The sequence below is a fragment of the Calypte anna genome, chromosome W (genome assembly GCF_003957555.1).
Source record: "Calypte anna isolate BGI_N300 chromosome W, bCalAnn1_v1.p, whole genome shotgun sequence".
Taxonomy (NCBI): Eukaryota; Metazoa; Chordata; class Aves; order Apodiformes; family Trochilidae; genus Calypte; species Calypte anna.
In genome coordinates this window covers 3,357,804-3,384,644 of record NC_044276.1, presented here as the reverse complement: position 1 = coordinate 3,384,644, position 26,841 = coordinate 3,357,804, and the positions used below count along the sequence as shown (strand labels likewise).

Here is a 26,841-nt window from a genome sequence, read left to right as displayed (position 1 = left end):
TGAAACTGTGCTTGATGCACCCCAGGAAATGGTTGGCCCTCCTGGCTGCCAGGACACGCTGCTGTCACATGTCCAGTTTGCTCTGCACCACAGCCCCTGCTGGCAGTGTCCCCCTCCGTGGCTATGCAGGGCCAGTTACACACCCATGGCTTTTTCTGCCAGGGTTTCACTTGCCAGCCCAGAACAGCTCCCTCCAGGCTCTCCCACCTCCCCTCCCCTGTCTCCCAGCACAGCCCAGTTGCTGCTGGCCCCACACCAGTGCCCACCCCAGGCTGCTCTGGGCAGTCCCAACAGCCCCAGCCCCTCTGAAGGGCACAGAAGCTCCTGGGGGGCAGAGAGAGCTCAGAGCCCCAGATGGGTGACCATGCATGGCAAAAGGAGCAGGAGGCACCCTGTGTCCCCTGCTCTCCTCTCCAGGAGATCCGCAGAGGTCTGCAGCCCCTTGGGGCCATCCCCTCTGCCCAGCCCAGCACAACAGCCCTGACCCTTGTGCTCCTCAAGAGCTCTGACTGCTCCAGGCACAGAGCAGCCTTCCCAGGGCTGCTGCAGCCAGGGAGGGGTTTTCACTTCCCATTCATTCCTGATACATAGAGCAGAGAAAGAAGAAAAAAAAATTACTGAGGTACATTTATTTCACTTTAATCCAGTGGAGGCTCTCCATTTACACAAAGTTTCTTTCTCAGCCATAAAAGATGGGTGGATAGTAAAGTAGGAAGGATGAATAATGACATTACATTCCCTTCCCATTCATTCCTGCTGCACTTAGGAGGTATCTCAAAGAAAAAAAAATGTTGAAGGTTCCTTTATTTCACTTAATACAAGCCACTACCCTATTAACATAAAGTTACTGTATCACACAAAATGGGTGGAAAATGAGGAGGGGAATACTATCGATATTTCTTTAAAAAGAATAGCTTACAAGGTGGAAAAATGGAAGAAAAAAAAAAAAAAAGGAAAAGGAGAAAAGACAAACTTGATAGTTCATGGCATACACCTGCAGCCAATTGCAGATGAAGTCAGGCAGTCTATATCAGTCATCAGCTTCCTCAGAGAACCCTTGAGCTCCTGGTTCCTCGAGCTATAGATGAGGGCATTCACCACTGGAGGAACCACCCAATACAGAACTGCCACCACCAAGTCCAGTAGATGGGGAAGAGATGGAGGGAGGTTCAGGTAGGCAAAGATGGCTGTGCTGATAAAAAGGAAAACCACAGCCAGGTGAGGGAGGCATGTGGAAAAGGCTTTGTACCTTCCCGGCTCAGAGGGGATCCTCAGCACAGCCCTGAAGACCTCCACATAGGACACCACAATGAAAACAAAACAGACAAATAGTAAAGAGGCACTGACCACAAGAAGCACAAGTTCCCTGAGGTAAGAGTGAGAGCAGGAGAGCTTGAGGATCTGGGGGATTTCACAGAAGAACTGGTCCAAGGCATTGCCCTGGCAGAGGGGCAGGGAAAATGTATTGGTCTAGTGCAGCAGAGCATGGAGAAACCCAGTGCCCCAGGCAGCTGCTGCCATGTGAACACAAGCTCTGCTGCCCTGGAGGGTCCCATAGTGCAGGGGTGTGGAGATGGTCACGTAGTGTTTGTAGGACATGATGGTCAAGAGATAAAACTCTGCTGAAATGAAGAATAAAATGAACAAGACCTCTGCAGAACATCCCTTGTAGGAGATGTCCGTGTTATCCCAGAGTGAACTGGCCATGGCTTTGGGCAGAGTAGTGGAGATAGATCCCAGGTCGAGGAGGGAGAGGTTGAGGAGGAAGAAGTACATGGGGGTGTGGAGGTGGTGGTCACAGGCGATGGTGGTGATGATGAGGCCGTTTCCCAGGAGGGCAGCCAGGTAGGTGCCCTGGAAAAGGCAGAAGTGCAAGAGCTGCAGCTCCTGCCTGTCTGCAAATGCCAGGAGGAGGAACTGGCTGATGGAGCTGCTGTTGAACATCGGCTGCTTTTAAAAGGCATGGAGAGCTGTTTCAAGAGGAAACACAATAATTTAGGAGACAATTCTATGAAAAAGTCCCCCTCTCAATCCTAAAAAGATGCAATTTTCTTCAGCCATGGTTGTTGCTTTCTCTTTCAAGAGGCCAGGGACTCTTAGGCTGCAAAGGAGTTGTCCCAGCTGTGCAACATGGGCTTAAAGAGAATTGTGGGGACAGGGAGCAATCCTAGAGTGGACTTTTTTCATATGTGATTGTTAGTGATGCCAAAGGCATTTCAGATACTCTCCTCCCTGCATAAAAGATTGCTGACAAGACAATTCAGTTTTAGAAGTTTGGAGTTTTTTTGTATAGCTTACCCCATCTCCTCTGGGGAGTGTTCTTGTGTATCAGAAACCCTCAGCATTGCTGCAGCACTCAGGCAGAACAGAGTGAGCAAAGAGCATTGCCTGCAGCTGCATGCAGAGAAGGGGGAGCTGGGCTGTGTATCTGTCTCTCCCTGATGAGAGCAGAGGGACCCAGCTCAGAGCACTCAGTGTCTCAAGGTCACAGCACCCCTTTTCCAGCCCAGGACACACGAGTCTCATTGTGCCCCCTGGAAGGCAGCTCACAGCTTGGACAGACACCCCAAGGAGAGAGCCCAGGGATGGAATGAGGGCATCTGATGAAGAGAGGTCAGCTCCCTGCCCAGCCTCACTCAGACTGCACTGCCCAGAGCTTCCCAGGGCAGAGCACAGCTGGATACCTCCTTGCCTGAAACCATCTGCATGGGAGGAGCCACAAGAGCTGTTCCTGCAGCTGAAACTCCCCATCCCAGCCTGACATCAAGAGCAAGAGCAGCTGAGGGGGGCATGGAGAGAGGCAGAGGGGCACTCAGAAAAGCCTTTCCCTCCCCCAGCCGTGCACAACCCCTCCCAGATGTTGATAATGCCTGGCAGGCACCTCCAGCCCCTGGGCAGGGGGAGGTAGGCATATGGCAGCACAGATGCACTTCACCTCTTGTGTGAGCAGATGGAGGAGGATGTGCCCAACAACCCAGACCCCACAGGCTGGCTGATGGCTGTGCTGTCACACAGACCCTGATAAACCTGGGAAGGTGATGCTGGATATATCTTTGAGGTAAAGGAGGGTGAAAGCACTAGATGAGGTTCCTAGCATACAGGAGGGTGATGTTGTAGGGAATCACAGCCCCTGATCTCACCTCCCCAGATGAGGTTTCCTCCCACCCTAACAAGAGAAAGTGGAAGTGCAGCCTGAGGAAAGCCAAGCCTGCAGCCAGAGACTCACCATGGCAGAGGCTGTTAAGATTTCTCCCCCAGGCAGCTCTCAGCTCTACTCTCAGCTCAGGCTGCCTTTCTCCTCTCTCTCCCTCCTCTCCCCTGCCCTGCTGCCTGCAGGCAGTGCCCTCAGCCCTGCTGTGCTCTGCAGAGGAGCTGCTCCTGCCCAGAGCTGTCTCTCTGCAGCACTCTCTGCTTGCCAGCAGCTCTCTCAGTCTCAGGAGCGTGGCCCAGCAGCACAGGACCAGCGCCAGACTTTGCCACCTGCTCAACTCTCTCGGGGCTCCCTCCAGCTGTCCCTGGGTCTCCCCAGGAACCCAATGTGACACACACTGAAGTCATTGCTCATGTCCTCTCTCTTCTTTCGAGCACAGCCAGTTCCTCTCTAGAGACACAACCTCTGCTTCTCCCACTGTCCCACTGGACACCCAGGCAGTGCCAGGGGGAATCTCCTTTCCCTCCTCTTCCCCTGCAAGCCACGCGTGACACTAGAGGTGCCAGGGGTGGTCCAACCTCAGTCATGGCAGCTACTAAATTTGGTGGCCAAGCACAGCCCTGTGGGGCTACAGGAAATGTCAGGACCCTCCAGCACAACCACCTGCTGCTGGCACAACAGCACAGGACTGTCACATCCCGTAGCCTGACCCAGACAACAGCCCGAGGAGACTCCATCTCCCAGGCCAGAGTTTCCCTTTGAGGGAAAAGTTACCCTCTGATGGTAAACAAAGAATGACAGCCTCCTGAGACCATCCAAATACCCCTTGATCAGATTAAGATTAAATGACACTCAAGGTTATTTTCTCTAAGGTCAAAATATAAGTTCTGTTCCTCTGACAATTAAAGTTTTAGGGATCACAAATCACTCATAAGTATGTATGAATATATATATTAAAAAGGCACAAAAATAGATACTTCATTGTTCAGGCTGTGCAATCACAAAGGCTGATTGCTTGGATCACAAAAACCATGTACTCAAATGACATCTCAACAGTCCAATCCCCTCACCCCATGAGTCCAAATATCATAAGGCATGATGATATCATAAGGCAATATCATAAGGCAATGATATCATGATGGCTACAAGCTTAGCATCTTCACTCCAGCTTCTTCAGTTCAGGCAGTGGTGATCTGTATGATGTGCAGAGTCCTTGTTCTTCAAGCAATGTCACCTCCAAAGCTAAAGGTTCTGTAGCAACATTCTTGGGACTTGATGTACCTGTGAATTTAGTTCTCCAGAAGCATTTCCAATTCAATTGTTCAAAAGGTGCATTTGACAAACTGATGTCTTTTGGGATAGGGCACTCCAACTTAGAGAGTAATTGGTGGCATTATATGCAGTAACTATGTACAATGATCACAAACTTCATAACAGTAGAGCATAAAAAAACTAAAGAAGAATGAAAAATTTACACAATATCAATTTTTGTAAAACTAGTGCTTCACAAGAAATCAATCAAGCAAAGAAGATGCTGTGGGGATTTTCAGCCAGATTCTTTTCACTGAGCTCTCACCAACACTTTCAATCATGTTGAAAAAAAATCCAAGTTGTAATTCTTTTATTTCAGGAGACAACTGACAGAAGCCTTACTGCAGGCTGCTCGAGGTGTCCCATCACATCACCCATGGTTTCACAGGGGTTTCAGGAGAGCTCATGAAGCATCCCTCCTGACAGGCAAGGAGCAGTAGCGCTCTGAAGAGCTGTGCCAGCTCCTGGAGTCTACAGGCACCGACAAGGTGGTGAAGGGGCTGGAGAACAAGTGCTATGAGGAGAGACTGAGGGAATTGGGAATGTGCAGTTTGGAGAAGATGAGGCTGAGAGGAGAGCTTCTTGCTCTCTACACCTCTCTGAAAGGAGGTGGTGTTGAGGTGGGTGCTGGCCTCTTCTCTCAAGTGAACAATGAGAGGACAAGAGGACATGGCCTGAAGTTGCACCAGGGGAGGTTTAGGTCAGATCTGAGGAAGAATTTCCTTACTGAGAGAGTAGTTAGGGGTTGGAACGGTCTGCCCAGGAAGGTGGTGGAACCACCATCCCTGGAAGGATTTAAAAACCGTGTAGTAGAGATGATCCTGCTCTGTTGCTCTCAGCATTGTCCTGCAGTCTGCTGCCTCCCTCTTCTACTGCTCCCTCAGCTGCACGCCCAGCCTGCTGTGCAGGAAAAGTGTCCAGGACCCCATCCTGCCACTTCCCTTTTAGACGGTATCATAATTGTAAATACTTTTCTGTTTTTCCCTTATTTGGAAAAAAAAACCCTTCATGATGCTGAAACAAATATTAAAACTCAAATTTTGGGTGGGATATGAAGCGGTTCCTGATGTGACTCCATTTTGTTCTGCATGAGAAGATGAAGAAATCACCATTGCTGTGTTGGAGCTTGGAAAATGAGGTCAACTTGACCCTTCTTACTTGGTGATGGCTGTGATGGGTTGAGTAATGACAGATGAAATCTAATTTCCAGTAAAATCTCCTCTTGCACTGGGTGTAGCTTTAATGTTTTTCACTGGTATAGAGGCGTTGATGGTTCTTCAAATGGGAGCTTTGCCTGAAGGTCTTTCCGCACTCAGGACCCTTGTAGGGACGTTCACCCGTATGGATCCGTAGGCGATAGGAGAGACCCCAGCTGGCTGTGAAGCCCTTTCCACACTGGGGACACGTGTAAGGCTTTTCCCCAGTGTGGACATGTTGGTGATTAATCCAAGAGGTGCTATTTTAGAAGGCTTTCCCACAGTGAGTGCAGGGATACAACTTCTCTCCTGTATGGATGCGGTGATGACGTGATCAAGAGGAACTCTGGGTAAAGTTCTTCCCACACTCCAGACGCTTATAGGGACTCCCTCCCATGTGGATGCAGCGATGCTGTGATAAATTGGAACTCCAGTTAAACTCCTTCCTACACTTGGAACATTTTAAGTGTTTCTCACTTGTATGGATCCGTTGATCCTGGAAAAAAACTGATCTCCATCGAAAACCTTTCCCACAGTCAGGGCAGGTGTAGGACATGGTGCCTGTGTGATGGTGTTACCATTGAACCAGATCCAAGCTGTCGCTAAACTTTCTCCCGGAGTCAGGACATCTCTGGGGTCTCTCACCCTGATGGATTTTCTGGTGGTGGAGATGGGCTGTTCATATCCTAAACATTCTCCTGCATTCCTTGCTGATGTCCAACTTTTCTCTGTATGGATTTCAATGATTTTCAAAATTACCCTTATACCAAAATCTTTCCTATCCTCAGGACACCCAGTGAGGTTTTTTCCCTGATGGAGTCATCCCGTGTTTGAGAAAGAAGCCATAGTATAGTGACCAAGTAGGGGTTGTGCTTTTTGTGTGTTGGTGGCAGCCAAAACCTACATCAAACATATTATAGGTGAAAATGGACTGCTAGGTGGAATAGATAGGTTACCCATAGAGTTGGACACCTACTGATCATTCTTTACTACATCTTTAGGAGCTACACTGGCAACCAAAACCCAAAGGTGCCACTGTGTGGTGCAGGGGGTGCTGGGGTTTTGAGCCACTTCTGGCTTTAGCTGTGATGACCCATTTGTGCTGACACTCTTAGAGGTAATTTAGGACTCCACCGTTGCTGTCTTAAATCCCTGGGGTGATTTTGGAGTCTTGTATCTCACCCAACCACTTTGATATGAGTTTGGGTCCCCTGTCATGGTACCAAATCCCACCATGACTTATAGGACTCCCTTTTTGAACCCACATGCAGGATGAGCTGCCATCCAGTGGGATGAGATGGGGTCTCCTATGGGAGTCCCCAATTGTGGGTCCTAAGCCCTGGGGTTTTCATGTCTCCTGGAAGGATTCTGGACTTGCCATCCTTATCCTTGGCTCGAGGGTTGTTTGAGGGTCCCCAGTTGCAGACCCCAAACCCTTGGCATGACTTTGGGGTCCCATATCACAGCCCTGCCCATCAGTATTTATTGGGCTCCCCCCAAATTATTTTGAGGGAGATAAAATCACAGCTCCTCCACTCTCCAGATGAGTTGGAGGGTTGCCAATCCCACCACCCTCACCCCAGGGATAAGTTTAGTTCCCCCCTCTCACCCATCCTCCGCCCCCTCCCCATCTTGTGTTGCTCACCCCCAGTTTGGGCAGTACTGGGATAACCACCCCCCTCCCATGACCTCCCAGTACCTGCAGGGGGGCCACAGCCCAGGGAGGTGGGGAGGGGGGGGCGATGCTCTGGCTGTCACCAGTTGCGGGGTCCCGTCTGCGGGGCGGGGGGTGTGGGTGCAGCCCTGGGGCAGCGGAGCAAAACTTCCCAGGAGCTGCAGCGCAATCGCGGGAAGCAGCGGGGAGAGGAAGGAAAGGTGGGGAGGGGCTTTAGGGGGTGGGACCCAACCTGACCCAGGGGGGTGAGGTTGTAAGTTGGCAGGGGGGCTGTGTCCTGGGGGGGATGGGAACATTAGGGTTTTTTCCTAGGGGGTTGGGGACATCAGGCTTGTGGCATGGACAAGGGGCAGGGGACACATCACAGCTGGGTGGTGCTGACCCAACCTCAACACATGCTTGCAGGCCCTGGAGATAAGAGGCTGTTAATTCACTGCTTTGAGGTGTAAACTCAGGTGGACAATGAGCAATCAAGGCTAGGGTTACTGCCCTGAAGGTTCTTCCTTCTCCTTCATTTCCATTTCACTCTCTTCTTGTTTCTGCTCATAGAACAGAATTCATTCTTAAATATTTATTTCTGTTTAGAGCACCTCGAGTTTTGGGAGGCTACAGAGTCCAACTCCGATAGAAAAAGAGAGATCAGAAGCATTGGGTTGTGGTGCCAGGACTGGAGCTGTGGTAGCTTCCAGAAGCTTCTCACAGGAGCCTCCTCTGTGGCCTCCCCTGATTTTAAAATAACACTGCACTAAACGAAGACAGTTTAAAATTTGAATAGTGAGTTTTTAGATTAGATATTTTAAGAAATTCTTTACCATGAGGGCTATTTTTGTTATTTTATTTTTATTGAGAAATTCTTTACCATGATTCTTTGATTGGTAAACTGGTTCCTCATTCCTGTTCAAAATGACAATGCTCAAAAATGTCACTCAAAGGGTAAAGGAACGTTTTGCTAGCAGGGGTCCCTCTAGCTTATGGGTGTGTATTTCTGTATGGTAATACTTCATTAATATGTTAATACAATGGATATCATTACTCAGTGCTTTTCTACCCAGTGCTCAAGGCTGTGACCAAGATAAGTTGTGGGGAGCTGTGAGGATTGCTCCTTCCCATCACTCCCATCTCTCTTGCAGGTATCTTGCAGGCCTGTCTCAAGGCCAGGCTGTGTCCTACTTGGGATGTTTTTCCCAAGAATTAGAACTTGGTTTTGTCTACTTCTTACTTGTTCACTGCTATGTGAGCCCTATTATTCTTCTGTGTCTATCTCTCATTCTATTTTATGTGATTTTCCCCAAAATTTTTCTTTCTTTCCATTACTAAATGCCATCAGGGCTGTGTGGTCTGTGCTCCCCTCTCCACTGGCTCCTGCTGCCCTGTCACTTGTATGGGGGGGATCCTCATCTCCCCTCCGTCGCCCTGGCACTGGGCTGGCCTAGCTGTGGCTCTTCCTGCTTCCCAGAGGAGCCTGGCTCTCCTGTCCCTGAGCTGGGCTCTCCTGGCTGCCAGGCTGGGATTGGCTCTCCCTGAATGCTGACAGAGCTCTCCTCCCTCCCAACATGGGCCCGGCTCTTCCTGCTCCTGGGCTGGGCTCTCCATGCTCCCAGGCTGGGCTCGGCTCTTCCCGCTCCTGCCACGGCTCCGGGCCTCCCTGCACCCTGCTGCAGCTCTCCCTGCTCCCCAAAGGGGCCACCTCTCCCCACTCATTGGCCAGGCCAAGCCCAAGGGTGGTTGGGTACAGGCTGAGCCGCTGCCCCATGTCCTGCAGCAGCCCGGCCTCCTGCTGCCGGTACCAGAGCTCCCTGACAGGGTCCAGCCCGGTGCGGTGCCAGGGGCTGTGGTCCAGCTGCTGGTGGCTGAAGTCCCAGCGCTGGCCCACTGTGCAACCAGCCCTGCCACCCTCCCAGGCCTCCATGGCCATCTGCACCCAGGCAGGGACACAGGGACACCCTGACGGCCGGACACAGGGCAGGGCAGTGGAGAGGAGCCAGAGAGCCAGCGCTAGCCCTGCTTCCCCCTTCCTGTTCTGATGCACAGCACTTGCTCGTGGGACAGGGGTCCCAACGTTCCAAATCCCCCACCCCTCCCGGGACCCCCATCATCCCCCTGGGGCCCCCTCAGGGCCCTGCTTTGGCTTCCCCCAGCATCTCACATCCTTTCAACATTCCCATGTGCAAAAGTGCCACATCAGCACCTGCCATGGGACTTGATGATCTTCAAGGTTCCTCCAGTCCATTCCATAGAATCCTCCTGCCCAGTGTCCAGTTCAGGTAGGCCCAGGTCCCACCTTTGGTTTTAGCCCAGGTCCTGGAGATGCCCCTGGCAGCTCCTCCCAGCTCTATTCCTTTTGGTCATTTTGAGGGCTCAGACTTGTCCCCCCACCTCCCTGCCCCCCAGGGGCTGTTCAGCACCTGCCCTAATTAATGAGCTCTGGGAGGCTCAGTGGGGTCCATTGATATCTTGAGGTGCTTCAAATTTTTTTGTTGTGACTTTGACTTGGAGAAATTTCTTCCTTCTTCTCTGAAATGTCCTAAAGAACTGTTTAACTTTTTGTAATTGCCTTTACATCTTCAAAACCTGTAGATCTTGTTTGTGTGTTAATTTTTCTTGGTGGAGTAAACGAGGAAGTTTTCAAAGTGCATCTAATAAAAAATACTCTCTTTTTTTTTTTTTTTTTCAAGGGAATATTTCATTTTTTTTGTTACTTCAGAGGAAAGGTTCCAGCAGCATTCTCCAAATGATAATAATCCAGAGGGTCTCCTGTAAATGTCTGGACCTGAAGGAAAATGATAGAAAAGTGGAAAATCACCCTTATGAGGGAAAGCTGAGAGAGCTGGGGATCATCATCCAATCAGGATGATGAGGTCGACGAAATATTCTACAAGCAACTGGAGGATGTTTCAAAATCATCATCCCTTATTCTCGTAGGTGACTTCAACTTACCAGACATCTGCTGGGAACTCCACACCGCAGAGAGGAGGCAGTCTAGGAGATTCCTAGAGTGTATTGAAGATAATTTCCTGCTCCAACTAGTAAATGAGCCCACCAGGGACGGAGCCCCACTTGACCTTCTTTTTACAAACAGAGAGGGGCTGGTGGGAGATGTGGTGGTTGATGGACGACTGGGACTTAGTGACCATGAAATAATAGAGTTTTCAATACTCAGGGATACAAGGAGGGTTGTCAGTAAAACCTCTGTGTTGGACTTCCGGAGAGCAGATTTTGAACTATTCAAAAGACTAGGTCAGAGTATACCCTGGGAAACAGCCCTTGAAAACAGAGGGGTCCAGGAGGGATGGACATACTTCAAAGAGCATATTCTGAAGGCACAGGAACAGGCTGTCCCAGAGTCCCGGAAGGCGAGCCGGCGGGGAAGGCAACCAGTCTGGCTGAACTGGCAGACTCTGAAAGAAATTAGGATTAAGAAGAGGGCCTATCAATTATGGAAAAAAGGGCTAACTTCTCAAGAGGAATTTAGGAATATAGTCAGGTCATGTAGAAAGAAAATCAGAGAGACAAAAGCACAACATGAACTGAATCTTGCTACCTCTGTGAAGGACAATAAGAAATGCTTCTACAGATACATCAATAGCAAAAGAAGAGGCAAGGAAAACATTCATTCTGTACTGGACATGGGTGGGAATATAGTTATCAAAGATGAGGAAAAGGCTGAGGTATTTAACACCTTCTTTACCTCAGTTTTCAACAGAAAGACAGGTTATCCTGTTGACAGCAGGCTTCTGGAGCCTATAGAAGGTGATAAAAATCTAAACAGCCCCCCTGTAATATTGAAGGACACAGTCAGTGACCTCTTGAGCTGCTTGGACCCCCACAAGTCTATGGGACCGGATGGGATCCACCCAAGAGTGATGAGGGAGCTGGCAGAAGAGATCGCCAAGCCTCTCTCTATCATCTACCAACAGTCCTGGCTCACGGGGGACATCCCAGATGATTGGAAGTTGGCGAATGTCACGCCAATCCACAAAAAGGGCCGGAAGGAGGACCCGGGAAACTATAGGCCTGTCAGCCTGACCTCAGTGCCTGGCAGGGTTATGGAGCAGATCATCCTCAGTGCAATCACACAGCACCTGAAGGATGGGCAAGGGATCAGACCCAGCCAGCATGGGTTTAGGAAAGGCAGGTCCTGCCTGACCAACCTGATCTCCTTTTATGATCAGGTGACCCGTCTGGTGGATGAGGGGAAGGCGGTGGATGTGGTCTACCTGGATTTCAGCAAAGCCTTTGACACCGTCCCCCATAGCATTCTCCTGAAAAAGCTGTCAGCCCGTGGCTAGGACAGGAGCACCCTGTGCTGGGTTAGAAACTGGCTGGAGGGCCGGGCCCAGAGAGTGGTGGTGAACGGGGCTGCATCCAGTTGGCGGCCGGTCACTAGTGGTGTCCCCCAGGGATCAGTATTGGGCCCAGTTCTGTTTAATATCTTTATCGACGACTTAGACGAAGGGATTGAGTCCATCATCAGCAAATTCGCAGATGACACCAAGCTGGGAGGAAGTGTGGACCAACTCGAAGGCAGGAGGGCTCTGCAGAGGGACCTGGACAGACTAGAGAGCTGGGCCAATTCCAACGGGATGAGGTTCAACAAGGCCAAGTGCCGGGTCCTGCACTTTGGCCACAACAACCCCATGCAGCGCTACAGGCTGGGGACAGAGTGGCTAGAGAGCAGCCAGGCAGAAAGGGACCTGGGAGTCTGCATTGACAAGAAACTGAACATGAGCCAGCAGTGTGCCCAGGTGGCCAAGAAGGCCAATGGCATCCTGGCCTGTATCAGAAACAGCGTCACCAGCAGGTCCAGGGAGGTGATTCTTCCCCTGTACTCAGTGCTGGTTAGGCCACACCTCGAGTATGTGTCCAGTTCTGGGCCCCTCAGTTTAAGAAGGATGTAGAGGTCCTGGAGCAGGTCCAAAGGAGGGCAACCAGGCTGGTGAAGGGACTCGAGCACAGGCCCTATGAGGAGAGGCTGAGAGAGCTGGGGCTGTTCAGCCTGAAGAAGAGGAGGCTCAGGGGAGACCTCATTGCTGTCTACAACTACCTGAAAGGAGGCTGTAGCGAGGTGGGAACTGGACTCTTTCACAGACGACCTTCAACAAGACAAGAGGACACAGTCTTAAGTTGTGCCAGGGGAGGTTTAGGTTAGATATTAGAAAGAATTTCTTCACGGAGAGGGTGATTAGGCTATGGAATGGACTGCCCGGTGAGGTGGTAGATTCTCCGTCCCTGGAGACATTTAAAAAAAGACTGGATGTGGCACTCAGTGCCATGGTCTAGCAACTGCTCCGGTGGGTCAAGGGTTGGACTAGATGATCTCTGAGGTCCCTTCCAACCCGGCTAATTCTATGATTCTATGATTCTATGATTCTATGATTCTTCAGCTTGAAAGAGAATGAAGGGAGACCTCCTTCAAGTTTACAAATATGTAAAGGGAGAGATCCAGGAGGATGGTGCCAGGCTCTTCTCAGTTATGGCCAATGATAGGACAAGAGGTAAGAGACAGAAGCTTGAGCTTAGGAGGTTTCATGTAGACACGAGGAGAATTTATTTTGCTGCGAGGGTGACAGAGAACTGTCGCAGGCTGCTCAGGGAAGCCGTGGAGTCTCCTTCTCTGGGGACATTCAAAGCCCATGAGGAATTGTTCCTACGTGCCCTCCTGTAGGTGACACTGCTCTGGCAGGGGGTTTGGGCTCAATGATCTTTTGAGGTCCCTTCTAACCCCTGACTTTCCGTGAGTCTGTAATTTTCTACCCAGCACTCAAGGCTGTGACCAACATAAGTTGTGGGGAGCTGTGGGGAGTGCTCCTTCCCATCAGTCTTGTGATATATGATGTTAATGAATTTGTATTCCTAACCAGTAAATTCAGAATTAAACTAAGAAGAAAGTGAATATGGGGCTAGACAAAGCAATTGAGACCTATAATTTTTTCACAAAAACAATGTAAGCAAATCAAGGCCTTAAAGAGACTTACTTCTGTCTCGGTGATAATTGAAGCGTGGGCCTTTTTCTTAAAACAAGGCACTGCCAAGGCTAACTAGGCACCAAAAGAATGTGAACATCTTCACAGAGACAACATAAAAATGCCACAACCAGCAGATAAGGGAAAAATTATGGCTAGAGTCTAATTTTGCTCTGTAACAAGATCATGAAGTCGGCGAAAACAAGAAAGGTAAAGGGTTCAAGTTTGAGGAAGACTTCTTACTTCATCCAAAGACCCCCTAATGACTGCCCGATATCTCCCCAAGAGAGGGCTCCGCCTAGACTCCACCCAGACTCCGCCTATCATGAATATTGTAATAACATGATGTAATCCCTATGAATATATATGTGAACTCACCCTTTTTTATTATTCATAGAGTTGTAATCAATATAAGGTAATTCTAGAATTTTAGAAGGGTCTGTGTGAGTGGAGCAGAGACTCCCCATGCACCCAGCACTGTTTTGTTCATTGCAATTTCAAACATTAATTAAATTAAACCATTTACAGAATATTGAGTCTCGGTCATTTTTAACAATTTGGGGGTTCATCCGGGATCCCTCTCAGTGTTTGTACTGAGGTCCGGATTGGGGGGGCGCCCCACCGATCTTTGGTGGCTCCTTTCCGGGCTCCTGGCTTCACTGACAGGATCCTGAATCCGAAAATGATATAAGCAAAAATTTATTTTTTTTTTTTATGATGAGCTCTTTTGTGGACTGCAGTGTGTTTTGCCCGTAATTCTGCGTGTGAAGATCCGAACGAAGAAGACGGGGCCATAATTTTAAAGGTGTATTCCATTCGGTTTGGTGGGATTCGGTTGCTTGTGTGTGTAAGAGTGTGACTGAGATGGAACCTGGTTCTGTAGAGATTGTGGAGGTCTTCTAATCGCAATTCCAATCTCTCATGAGGGACTTGGCCGGTGAAGGGTCGAAGCAATTCCTATATGATTTGTGGGTGGGTGATAAGGTATTTAAGCCACCTGCAAGACACTCTTATTGAAGCAGCCAAGGGCGAGAGGATTGCCACTAGTAAAATCCTCATATTATGGGACAGAGTTTGAAGAGTTCTAGTCAGGTACCAGATATTCCTCCGGAGAGTCCTTTAGGTCTTATGATTAAATATGGAGATCGTAAGGGAAAAAAGAAAAGGAAAAACTAAAGTGAAATTAGTGCAATATTGCATGACAATTTGGCCAAAACCATTTTCACAGGAAGAAAGTGACTATGCATACTTATGGATCCAGAATTCTACTTTACCTACCATGCCCCTCCTCACATTAAAACCTTTGGTGGAGGAGAATGAAAAGAAAAGAAAAGATAAAGAAAAATGAGAACCTTTAGACCGTCTACCTCCTCCACGTTTGCATAATCCGCCGTCGGTTACTCCACCGGCACCGGCAATACCTCCGTCACCTTCTCCATCAATGAAAGGTAAGCAGCCGAATGAGAGAGTCGGCACGAGACTGCTTTAACGTACCCCTTAAGGGAAGTACCACTCAGCGGGAATCAAGGAGGACTAGGATTTGTGACAGTTCCTGAGGCAGTACAGCCTCAGACTGTCAGCACCAAACAATTGCTGATAGAACAATTTCAACATAAGCTTTGGGCTATGTGCAAGGACAGTGCTGCTTAAAGCATATTTTGTAACCACAAGGAACAGTACGTTAGGACATTCGAAGGTTAAGGAGTAAGCAAGACGATTAGATTAAGGGACTCGGCACGATTGCAACATTCGCGAAGAAACTCAAATGTGTGAAAGATAAGCTTTGTTAGTTAATTGTTAGTAAAGGTTTTGTAGCCAATCAAGTTAAAACGTGTGTAACGAGATGTAGAAATCACCAATCAGCAATATGTATACGTGGCATTAGCTCTTAGATTAGTGTATAAATATCGCCTTCTGATTCAATAAAGTCGGACATTTGTTTGCATCAAACAGGTCTCCGTCTCGCACTGCGACAAATGGTGACCCCGACGTGATTCGGGTTGAAGATTTTCCGGTCGCAGGTCTCCAAGAACTTAGGATTGAAGAAGAAAGGCTGAAAGGAAGCCGATAATTGTGGTGCACCTCATCACCTCCTCGCGATTGGTAGGTGAAGCTTGGAGAAACTTCCTTCTTTTTGTTATGGGTTCAAAAGAAGAACGAGACGTTTATGATACTTTAAAGACTTTACTTAATAAGGATAAAAAAGTTATATCGGGCCATGATCTAAAACTGGTTTTAAAATGGACTCGTGAGCATTTTCCTGACATCAATTCGGTCTCTATTTATGACCCTACATTTTGGGATGAGGTCGGAGTTAAATTATGGGATGCCACTACACGGGGCAATAATGAAACCGCCAAACTCTTATCACCTTGGCGAACACTTTTTGAAACTTTAAAAGGAAAAGAGTCTACTACTTCATCTGCCCCCCTTTCTGCCCCCCCGCTGCCAACCACTGCCGCTATGGTGAATGTGGATTTGGACCCAGAACCCTTTGACCCTGGGGGTTGGATGAAAAGTAAAAATGGGACTGAGAAGCAAAACCAAAAGCAACCAAAAACACCACCAGAATCATCGGAGGACCAAGAGGGAGAGAAGCCGGAGAACACAGGCGAGGAATCTTGGAATGCAGACTCCCGACCTTGCGCCCGCCTGCCACGGCTCCCGACTGCTCTGCCACCTTTCCACCTCAAAAGCTTGATTTATCTTCTTAACCACAGTTGCCATCAATTAATCCTCTGCTCCACCTGTCAACACCATCAGTGCCTTCTATAGAGCAACAATCAAGGAAGGAACTGGGACTCAGAGACAAGCAACTAAGGAAACTGCTGAAGAAGCTGACAAAACTGGAGACCAAGGATGAGTATACCCCTGAAAAAACTCTAGTTTTTGCTCCGGGGAACATCCCGAACAAGCCAGGGGCACTAATCCATTTTTACCCCCTGATCCGTTCCCTATTCCTGCTCCTATTTCCCTTAACCCTTTAACACCCAACTGCTCCACCTCTTCCAGATCCAACATGAGGAGGGGAGGGTAGTGGGGGAGGTGGTAATGTGTATCCAGTAACTAGATGGAAGGGAATTATTCAAAATGCTATAGTTGAAGGAGAAATGGTTCCCAATATGAGTCCGATGGTTTTCCAGTGATTGTGGGACCAGGAGGAGGAGGTCAATGGGTTGCATTAGATTGGAAAATGGTAAAAGAAGCCAAAGTTGTCATTGCGCAGTACGGTTTGAAATTGTTTTGAGTCATCTCCTTTGCAGTATCTTTTTACTGCTCAATTGTTGATGCCATACGACACAAAAATGCTCATTAATACTCTGTTAATTCCTTCTCAACAATTGCAATATAGTTCTCAATATTGATGTATATTGTGGTGCATGGTACGCTGGTGTTTCATACAGAGATAAAAAACTTGGTTGGTAATTATACTTGCAGTTTTGATTTAGGAAATTGTACCATTTCATTTTGTTTCAGGGTGACTTTACCAGATTTTAGTAGCAATATCTTTTCATTTTTGAATCTTCTAGTGGTGGTTGTTAGTTTTTCTTATATATTGGTGAGAAGTAAGACGAAAAACACAGTTATGAGAATGAGTATCCCTTTTTGGAGGCTGAAAGTTGCTGTAGAGAACAAGAGTTGCTCCTGGTACGGAGAGCACCCCCACTCCTGCCTCCGCAGCCGCTTCTCGCCTCCCCCCCGCACACACTGCTGCTGCTCAGAAAATGAGCCCTGCTGCAGACACCACAGCAGAGAAAAAAAAAAAAAAAAAAAAAAAGTAAAAAAAAAAAAGTGTGTGTGTGCCTTTGCTGTTTATAGGCTTGGAATTTTGTCTCTAAACAATTTTATTAGGCTTTTTTGGGTTTCATTTTGGCAACCATGGAGGAAACTAAGACTCCACCGTGCTGTGATCCGGGAGGGGTCTGGGGACGCTTTTGGGGCCCCCCGACAAATTTTTGTCGGATAAGCCTCCTCTACCCCCTTGGTTCTATGCGCCAGTGGACATCTGAACTTCCTCATACTAAAAAGTTGTTTAAGTCCTTCCACTGCAGTGTGAAATGTGCTTTTCGTATTGTATTGATAACAGGCTTTTGTTAATGTTGTAATTCATGTGATCGTTTATATGTTGACTATGGGATCCCTCGTCTGTATGTTGATTGTGCTATTCTGTTGCACTGCTAAGCAGATGAACTTCTGGTATGTTAACACAGATGCTAAAAGATGTTGATAGTGTCAGACATGCAGTTTTACAAAGTCATGCTGCCACTGACTTTTTATTGTTAGCTTTTAGGTCATGTTTGTGAAGATTTTAATGGAATGTGTTGTATGAATCTTTCTGATCATTCTCAATCTATACATGCTGCAATACAATCACTTAAAGAAGGGGTTGCACATTTGCAATCACAAGATAATTAGGACTGGTTTGATAAACTTTTTTCAGGATGGGGTTTAATGGGATGGTTGCAAAGTTTGGTTAAGACTGTTTGTTATGCTTTACTTGCTTTTTTACTTTTTCTAATCTTGCTACCCTGTATTTTTCAATGCTTTCAACGGATGCTCGATCGTGCCATGAAACGAGTTTATCTTGTCCAATCGGAAGGGGGAATTGAGGCAGTACAGCCTCGGACTGTCAGCACCGAACAATTGCTGATAGAACAATTTCAACATAAGCTTTGGGCTCTGTGCAAGGACAGTGCTGCTTAGAGCATATTTTGTAACCACAAAGAACAGTACGTTAGGACACTCGAAGGTTAAGGAGTAAGCAAGACGATTAGATTAAGGGACTCGGCACGATAGCAACATTCGCGAAGAAACTCGAATGTGTGAAAGATAAGCTTTGTTAGTTAATTGTTGCTAAAGGTTTTGTAGCCAATCAAGTTAAAACGTGTGTAACGAGATGTAGAAATCACCAATCAGCAATATGTATACGTGGCATTAGCTCTTAGATTAGTGTATAAATATCGCCTTCTGATTCAATAAAGTCGGACATTTGTTTGCATCAAACAGGTCTCCGTATCGCACTGCGACAAGTTCCCCTTAATACAAGTGATGTTAGAAGTTTAAAAAGGATATGGGAAAGCTTTCCCAGACATTAGGAAGAAGCTGGAGAAATTAAAAGATTGGCCCAATAGAGGTTTGGAAGAGTTTTTGAGGGACAGGCAGAGTACAATTTATTAGGCAGAGATTTGATCATGAAATTAAACATAAATATCCAAAGTGATGGAGAAAAGTTACAAGTTAATTTATGTACTCTGACAGAAATGGATGGAGAAATAATTGATCCCTCTGTATGGTATACAGAGGGAGAGATTGGGAAGATAGATATGGATCCAATAGAAGTTCAGAAAACGCATCCACATAACCCAATCAGGATTAAACAATATCCTGTTTCAATGGAGGGGCAGAATAAGTTAAAGCCTATTGTAGATAGTCTTTTAGAACAAGGGACTTTGAAACCTCGCATGTCCCCGCATAATACACCAATTCCGACTGTAAAGAAATCCAACGGAACATACCGGATGGTGCAGGATTTAAGGGCAGTAAATCAGAGGGTCATCACTAAATTCCCAGTGGTAGCAAATCCTTATACTTTAGTAAGTCACATTTCTTCCCAATATATTTGGTACAGCGTAATAGATTTAAAAGATGCATTTTGGGCTTGCCCTTTACATGAAAAGTCTCGAGACTATTTTGCTTTCGAGTGGGAGGATCCATCGACAGGGAGAAGACAACATTTAAGGTGGACTGTGTTACTGCAGGGATTTATAGTCACCTAATTTATTTGGGCAGGCTTTGGAGAAGTTGTTAGAGGAATTTGAAATGTCCGAGAATGTGAGGTTGTTACCATATGTGGATGATCTATTAATAGCTGGGGAAACTGAAAGAGAAACTCGGGAAGTTACTATCAGATTACTAAACTTCTTGGGGAAAAAGGGACTAAAAGTGTCAAAGTCAAAATTGCAGTTTGTGGGGCAAGAAGTATTTAGGACATTGGCTAAGCAAAGGTCAAAAGAAACTGGATCCTGATAGGCTATCAGGAATACTTGCTCTAAGACCCCCAGAAACTAAAAAGGAAATTAGACAATTACTGGGATTATTAGAATATTGCAGGCCGTGGATTGAGAGTTATAGTGAAAAGGTAAAATTTTAGTATGAGAAGTTGACAAATGAGGAAATTGGATGGTCGGTAAAAGACGATCAGAAATTAGAGGAAATAAAAAGAACATTAATACAAGCTCCAGTATTGAGCCTCCCTGACCTGGAAAAAACATTTTTCTTATTTGTCAATATATCAAATCAGACAGCTTATAGGGTGCTTACTCAAGATTGGGCAGGAATAAAAAAAAAAACAAACCTGTAGAATACTACTCAAAATTATTAGACCCCGTGAGTAGGGGATGGCCAGCCTGTTTACAGGCTCTGGTGGCAAATGCATTACTTATAGAAGAAGCACAGAAAGTTACCTTTAGTGCACCACTGAAAGTATATACCCCCCATAATGTTAGAGGTGTTTTACAGCAGGAGGCGGAAAAGTGGCTGACAGGTAGCCGGCTCCCGAAATATGAAACCATATTGATAGACTCTCCTAATTTGGAACTTAACTTCAGCGCAGAGTCCTGCACAATTTCTGTTTGGGGAACCATCAGAGAAATTACAGCATGATTGCCTACAAGTAATAGAAACCCAAATGAAAGTGAGATCAGATTTAAGTGATAATGAACTGGGGAAGTGTCCTGGTATGGGCCAGGATAAAGGTGATTTTCTGTCTTGTACTATTGGTTTTAGCTAAGTCTCTTGGAAGTAGTTGCACTTGCTGAAATTATCAGCAAGTTTCTCAGTGTGTGCTTCTAGGACTGATAACACTTGATGTTTATAGTTCCTGCAAGAGATTGGTATGCAGAGCCAAGGACACTGCTCAGCTCTGAGGAAAACATTTTACCTTCCAGAAGGAAGAAAGAGGTCCCACCTGCAGCCCTCCTTTGGGGAGGAACAGACAAGATAGATGCCAGAATTGACCAAACAGAGTATTCCACCCCATATACGTCATACTCAGTATAAATTTGAGGCATCACGCGGGCCAAGCCAGATTTCATGCTTCCAGCTTCTGGCTGCCTGCCCTTCCTGCCTTTCCTGCTTCCCTTCCTTCACCTGACATCCTGGAAGGATTCCGTCCGTTCGTCTGCCTGTGGTCCTGATCCATGCCAGCCCATATCTGTGTGTTCCTGCCTCCAGTTCCCGACTGCTGCCAACTCCAGGAGTCCAGTCTGGACTTTCCCAGGACTCCCTGCAGCCTCAGTGGTGACATGAGAGTTATTGGGGGAGAGGGGGGAGGAACGTGATAACCATTTTCCTGTATATTTGTATATATTTAGTAATTTTTTCCTATTTATCATTACTGTTTCATTAAAGTTGTGTAGTTTAGTTTCCAACCCATAAGTCTCTCTCCCTTATTCTCTCTCCTCTCTTTTTCAGGGTGGAGAGGGACAATAATACAGAGCTTCTGTTACTCGGTTTAATTGCCGGGCCAGTGTTAAACCGCGACAGGAAGGGAGAAAAATTATTTGTATACAGATCCTCCCGAGTAATAGAAGGGAAAAGAAAATCCGGATATGCAGTATATTATTTTATATTTTGATTGTGAGGAAAAATTAGCCACTACTCATAGACATTGCACGAATTTACAAAAATAACAGGCTTTATGATTTAAGCAAAAGACAAAGATTTATTTTAGGGAAAGGAAACAACAACGCCACCTTTAAAAGAGAAAAAAAAAAAAAGCTACAAGTTTACAAGTGGAGAAAATTTACACAAATTAGCCACTTTGAGGAGAGCGTTGTTAAGAAAAGAAAAACAAGAGAGCAATTAAGTTTTATCACCGTCCACGGGCCCTGGCCTCTGCCTGGAGAGGGTGGGTAGAGTAACGAGAGAGAAAGGGGGGGAGAGAGAGAGAGCTGCGCCTTCCCCTTTTCTCTTGGAGTTTTTAATACAGCAAAAAGGGGTTCTGGACTTTTTTGTTTGTTTCTTTGGTTTTTTTATTTTGTTTTGGGTTTTTTTTCATAAATCATGGGTACACAGACTTGCTAAAGATGACACACAGGTTTTCTCATCCCAGGAACTTCTCTTTTATTTATCTTTCAGTCCTTGTTACCTTGCTAAATTTATTATCTTTGTCTTGACTATGTATCGAGAGGCGACCTGATTAGCAGTCCTATCTTTAGGTGCATGATACAAAACAGAAGCTAGTTAAGCTTGGGGTAAAAATCTGTTAGTTGAGAATATATATATATCCCATTTTGTGTGGTTATCTTATGTCGTGTGGCTCTTTTTGCAGTTTGTGCTTTTTTAGCAGGCCGATTCTGTCTCTGAGGTTTCCATTAAGGAGCAATTGGGAACCCCACCCTGCCTGGCAACAGTTCTTCCTGCTGCATGTCTTTCCTGGCTCAAAAGACAGTAAATTTTTAACGTGTGTCTGTGGGGGGTGGTAAACTATCTGTTGTACCATACATTTGCCACATTGCATTTACCTCACCACATCATATCAAGGACCAAAAGATTCACCCTGAAGAACTGTCAAAATTCGAGAAGATAGGGGCCAAAATTGGAAAAGGGTAAATGGATGCTGCCTGTTGGATGGAAGATGTTACCAAAGCGTACACCAGGCAAATTTTGGCAAGGATGTTTAACTTGTCAAGAGATTAATAGGAAAATATTTAAAACAAGTAGCCATGGGAGGAAGAAAAATTGCCCACAGGCCTTTTGAGAAAATACAAATTGAATTACCTAAAGTAGGAAGAATCAGATATTTATTGGTAATAGTGGGTCATTTAACACACTGGGTAGAAGCTTACCCAGTAGTGAGAGCTACGGCACAGATGGTGGTAAAGGTTTTAGTAGATCAGGCAATACCTAGTTATGGAGTAATTTATGGTATCGACTCTGACCAAGGCACACATTTTACTTCAAAAATAATTAAATTACTATGCAAATCTTTGGGTATCCATTTGGATTATCATACTCTTTGGCACCCGCAAAGCTCGGGCAGGGTGGAAAGAATGAATCAAACTATTCAGCAACAATTGGCAAAATTAATGGTTGAAACTCAAATGCCTTGGATAAAATGTCTACCATTGGCACTTTTAAATATAAGAACAAAACCACAAAGTGAAACTGGTTTATCACCATATGAAATGTTATATGGGATGTCTTATTGTTGGGGAATGCCAATAAAACATGATATAACAGAGAATACAAGTACCAGAAAATATATAGAAATTTTGGGAAAATGGTTGAGTTTAGGAAAATGGAAATGTTGGTGCAAACAACCCCCCTGGGGATTTGCAATACATCAAAAGAAGAAAGCTTATCCCCTCTCTGGGAAGGACCTTTTCTTGTCTTATTAACTACAGATACTGCTGTCTGTACTGCTGAGAACGGGTGGACACATGCCTCCGGAGTTAAAGGACCAGTAAAGGAGTGAAAGATCACCTCCCAGCCTGGGGAACTGAAAATCACACTGAAAAGAACATAAGCAGATAAGTAATTGGGGAATTTCATATCTTGCATATCAAGCTATCCCCCTATCCCGAAGCGATTTAAGCATTCATCTAACCCAGTATATGCAACAGTTAATTTTTTCATGTTATCTTAAACAATTGCATTTTGTTGTGAATCGACTCCAAATGATCAGACAAGTTCTTGCAACACATTCCATCAAAGTCTTCAGAAACATGACTAAAAGCTAACAAGAAAAGGTCAGTGGCAGCACAATTTTGTAAAACTGCATGTCTGACACTATCATCTTTTAGCATCTGTGTTAAAATATCAGAAGTTAAGTTCATCTGCTTTGCAGTGCAACAGGCTAGTTTGTGTATTTCATTATTTTTTATCAATTATTGCCAAGGGCTTTTCCTGTTGCTATGTGTGGTACAAATGAAGCATCAAGAACCCTTTCTGCTGTACCCGAAATTTCAAATTTGTCATTACATTCTGGGCCCAACTGTTGTATTGAGCAGTTTGATTGAAAGTAGTGCTTAGTAGTGCTCTCATGAGGTCATGAGGGCATATGCTCTTTTCCCCCTTTTTTTTTTTTTTTTTTTTTCTCTCTGCTGTGGTGTCTGCAGCAGGGCTCTTTTTCTGAGCAGCAGCAGTGTCTGTGGGGGTAGAGACAGCAGCTGCAGCTGTAGCAGAGACACTGGCGATGCTCACTGGTTGTATCTGAGTTGTGCCCTTGCGTGAGGGGGGGCGAGAAGCAGCTGCGGAGGCAGGAGTGGGGATGCTCTCTGTACCAGGAGCAGCTCTCACTCTCCGAACAGCAACTCTCGGCCTCCGAAAAGGCATACTCATTCTAATGATTGTGGTTTTTGTCTTACTCCTCACCAATATATGAGAAAAAAACCACAACACCCACCAGAAGATAAAAAAATTAAATGCTATTGCTAGTAAAATCTGGTGGAGTCAGCCTGAAATAAGATGAAGTGGTACAATCTCCCAAACCAAAATTGCAAGTGTAATTACCAACCAAGTTTTTTATCTCTGTATAAAAGACCATTGCACCATGCACCACAGTATACATCAATATTGAGGACCATATTGCAATGATGGTCCTTAAGCAGCTTTATCTGCTTCTAGCATTTGCTCAGAAGCTGCTAACAATTGGGCTGCTGTAGCACCTTTTGGGAGTGGTCCTAATGCATGTTTAATTTTTTCATTAGCATTGTTATATTCTAACATATAAAAAAAATTTGTTTTCATCTCTTCTGACAAATCCAGATGTGATGTTATAGCTGAATATAAGTGATCCACAAATTGTGAATATGGCTCTGCTCCCCCCAGTTTAATATTTGTAAAAGAGGGGGTTGCATGTGCAGGATCGTGCACAGTTTGCAAAGCTTTATACGCCAATTCTTGTGAAAGTTGTAACACTTCAGTTTGAAACCGTGCCTGCAAATCTGCTCATACAAAATGACCAGCACCGACAATCATTTGTGTTTGCATATACATCCGTGTTCTCTCTAGGAATCACAGCTGCATTTTCACACAGCATTTGCCATTTATGATGAAATGCAATTGTTGAGAAGGAGTTAACAGACTATTTGTGGTATACATGTGGAACTGAAAATATAAAATATGTCTCTCAGACCAGTTTTTTTCCTTCACCCGACGGGTAATTACCATATGTTTATCTCAAGGAATGCCTGACAGACACCTGGTCGCCCAAACCTAGCAGGGTTCCAGGACACAAAGATAAGAAATGACTCATCCCAGGAAGCCTGGAGATTTGTATGTATCAGGGCCATCTTGAATAAAGTGACCCCCCCTTTCTTTTTGGGGCATAAATAACCCTAGGAAAAGACGGGAAAAGGCGCGCTTCTTCGGCTCAACGTCTCCTCAGCTCGTCACCCCGATTTCCAGCTACGGAAAGACAGAGCAGCGACTCAACGGCGAAAACCGCAAGCAGCTCCCAGCCCGAAGAACCAGGATCAACTCTCCAGCCCGAGGCCTGGCCCTGCGCGGACGGTGATATTTTCTCTCTTTTGTTTCTCCCTTTGTTACTCTTAACGAGCATCGATTAAGGTGGTTACTTTATACAAAAGGTCTTATTGCTAGTATAACCGGCTTTCCCTGTTTAGAAATAAATTTGTAACTAATTTTAAATCCAGCAGTCTGGTTACTGGTCAATTCAAGCGTCGTCTCTGAGTCAGTGGCTGAATTTTCCTTGCAATCAAAATATAAATAATAACTCGGACCGTAACACTATTAATGAGCATTTTTGTGTCATATGGCGTCAACAATTGAGCAGTAAAAAGATGTTGCAAAAGAGATTAAATAAATGACGATTTCAAACCGTACTGTGTAATGGCACCTTTGACTTCTTTTATCATTTTCCAATCTAATACAACCCATTGACCTCTTCCTTCTGGTCCCACAATCACTGGAAAACCATTGGACTCCTATTGGGAACCATTTCTCCTTCAACTATAGCATTTTGAATAATTCCCTTCCATCTGATTACTGGATACACACTTCCACCCCCACCACCCTCCCCTCCCCATGTTGGATCTATAAGAGGTGGAGCAGTGGGGTGTTAAAGTGTTAAGGGAAGAAGGAGCAGGAATAGGGAACGGATCAGGGGGTAAAAATGGATTAGTGCCCCTGGGTTGTTTGGGATGTTCCCCGGAGCAAAAAATAGGTTTTTTTTTTTTCAGGTGTATACTCATCCTTGGTCTCCAGTTCTTTCAGTTTTTTCAGCAGTTTCCTTAGTTGCTTGTCTCCAAGTCCCAGTTCTTTCCTTGGTTGTTGCTCTATAGCAGGCACTGATGGTGTTGACAGGTGAAGCAGAGGATTAATTAGTGGCAACTGTGGTCAAGAAGATAAATCAGGCTTCGGAGGTGGAAAGGTAGCAGAGCAGTCGGGAGCCACGGCAGGCAGGCGTGAGGTGAGGAGTCTGCATTCCAAGATTCCTCGCCTGTGTTCTCCAGCTTCTCTCCCTCTGGAGAATACAAAGATGCTGTGGGAAAACAATCTGCGGAGGCTTAAGGATTGATTCCATGTACACATCAATATGATTGTATGAAATCGTTTATTAACAATTTGCACTCATATAGAGAAGCCTTGTTTACACCATCATATCATGCAGGTGGCTTTGTATTCCAATTACACATTCCATTCTCACGGAACCACTCTTCTCACATAATTATTTTTCTCTTCTGTTGCCAATTAAGTTATCTCTTTCCCATTAGCTCATTTTTAGAAAAGCTGCAACTAGGCCTCAATAACCATTAACCCACTGTAGCCTAAGCTGAAGTAAGTCAGGATTGCTCACAATCTGTATATTTCTGAACTGTTTCCCCAACACGCTACGTCTCGCGTCTTCCGGTGGGAACGGTTTCGGGGGCGGTCTTGGCCCCCAGTGGGTGCCACCTTCGGCTCCGCCCCTACGTCCTGCGTCATCCGACGAGGACGGCCCCGGCGACGTTCCCGGCCCTCAGCACCCCTCCTCTCCCCCCTCCTCCCCCTCCTGCACGGCATTGCCTCATCTTAAGGATTAATTGGTTGCAAATGCATGAGGAGGCTCTTGATAATAAAGATTATGATTTATCCTCACTTATAGATACCCTCCCACAAGCCTTCCTGATTATATATACAACACATGATCAGGGAAATGTGGAGGCGGAATATCACTCTGTAAATTGGAAATTGCTAATACAACCAAGTGCCACTGTAAATGAATGCGGGTAAATGAATGGCAGGACTATGGCACAGCACCTCCCAGCCTCCTGCACATGGACAAGGAGGCCCTGAGCCCCAGTGCTGCTGGAAGCTCCACTTGTCTCCTCATGGCCATCAGGGACAGTGACAAGAGCCATCAGCAAAGTCATGGAGAGCTTGGCTCTTCCAAGTGTGCCTCCAGCTTTTCCACAGCTTTTCCCTCTCTCATCTCCACCACAGTCTGTCCTGGGGTGTCCCATCGCTTGTGCCTCTTGCCCTGCAGGCTCTGTTCCTTCACCCGCGTGCCCCACTTTGCTGTCCCCTTCCTCTCCTGAC

General features: G+C 46.1%; 1 protein-coding gene across 1 annotated transcript; it reads right to left on the bottom strand.

Moving 5' to 3' along the window:
• Positions 1–981: 981 nt before the first annotated feature.
• LOC115600052 (olfactory receptor 5AN1-like) lies at positions 982–26,247 on the bottom strand. Its single transcript, XM_030468285.1, has 3 exons — positions 26,158–26,247; positions 1,651–1,830; positions 982–1,149 (listed from the first exon to the last, which is right to left on the bottom strand). Exons 1-3 carry the CDS (start codon positions 26,245–26,247, stop codon positions 982–984), a joined length of 438 nt encoding a protein of 145 aa, XP_030324145.1.
• Positions 26,248–26,841: the final 594 nt, after the last annotated feature.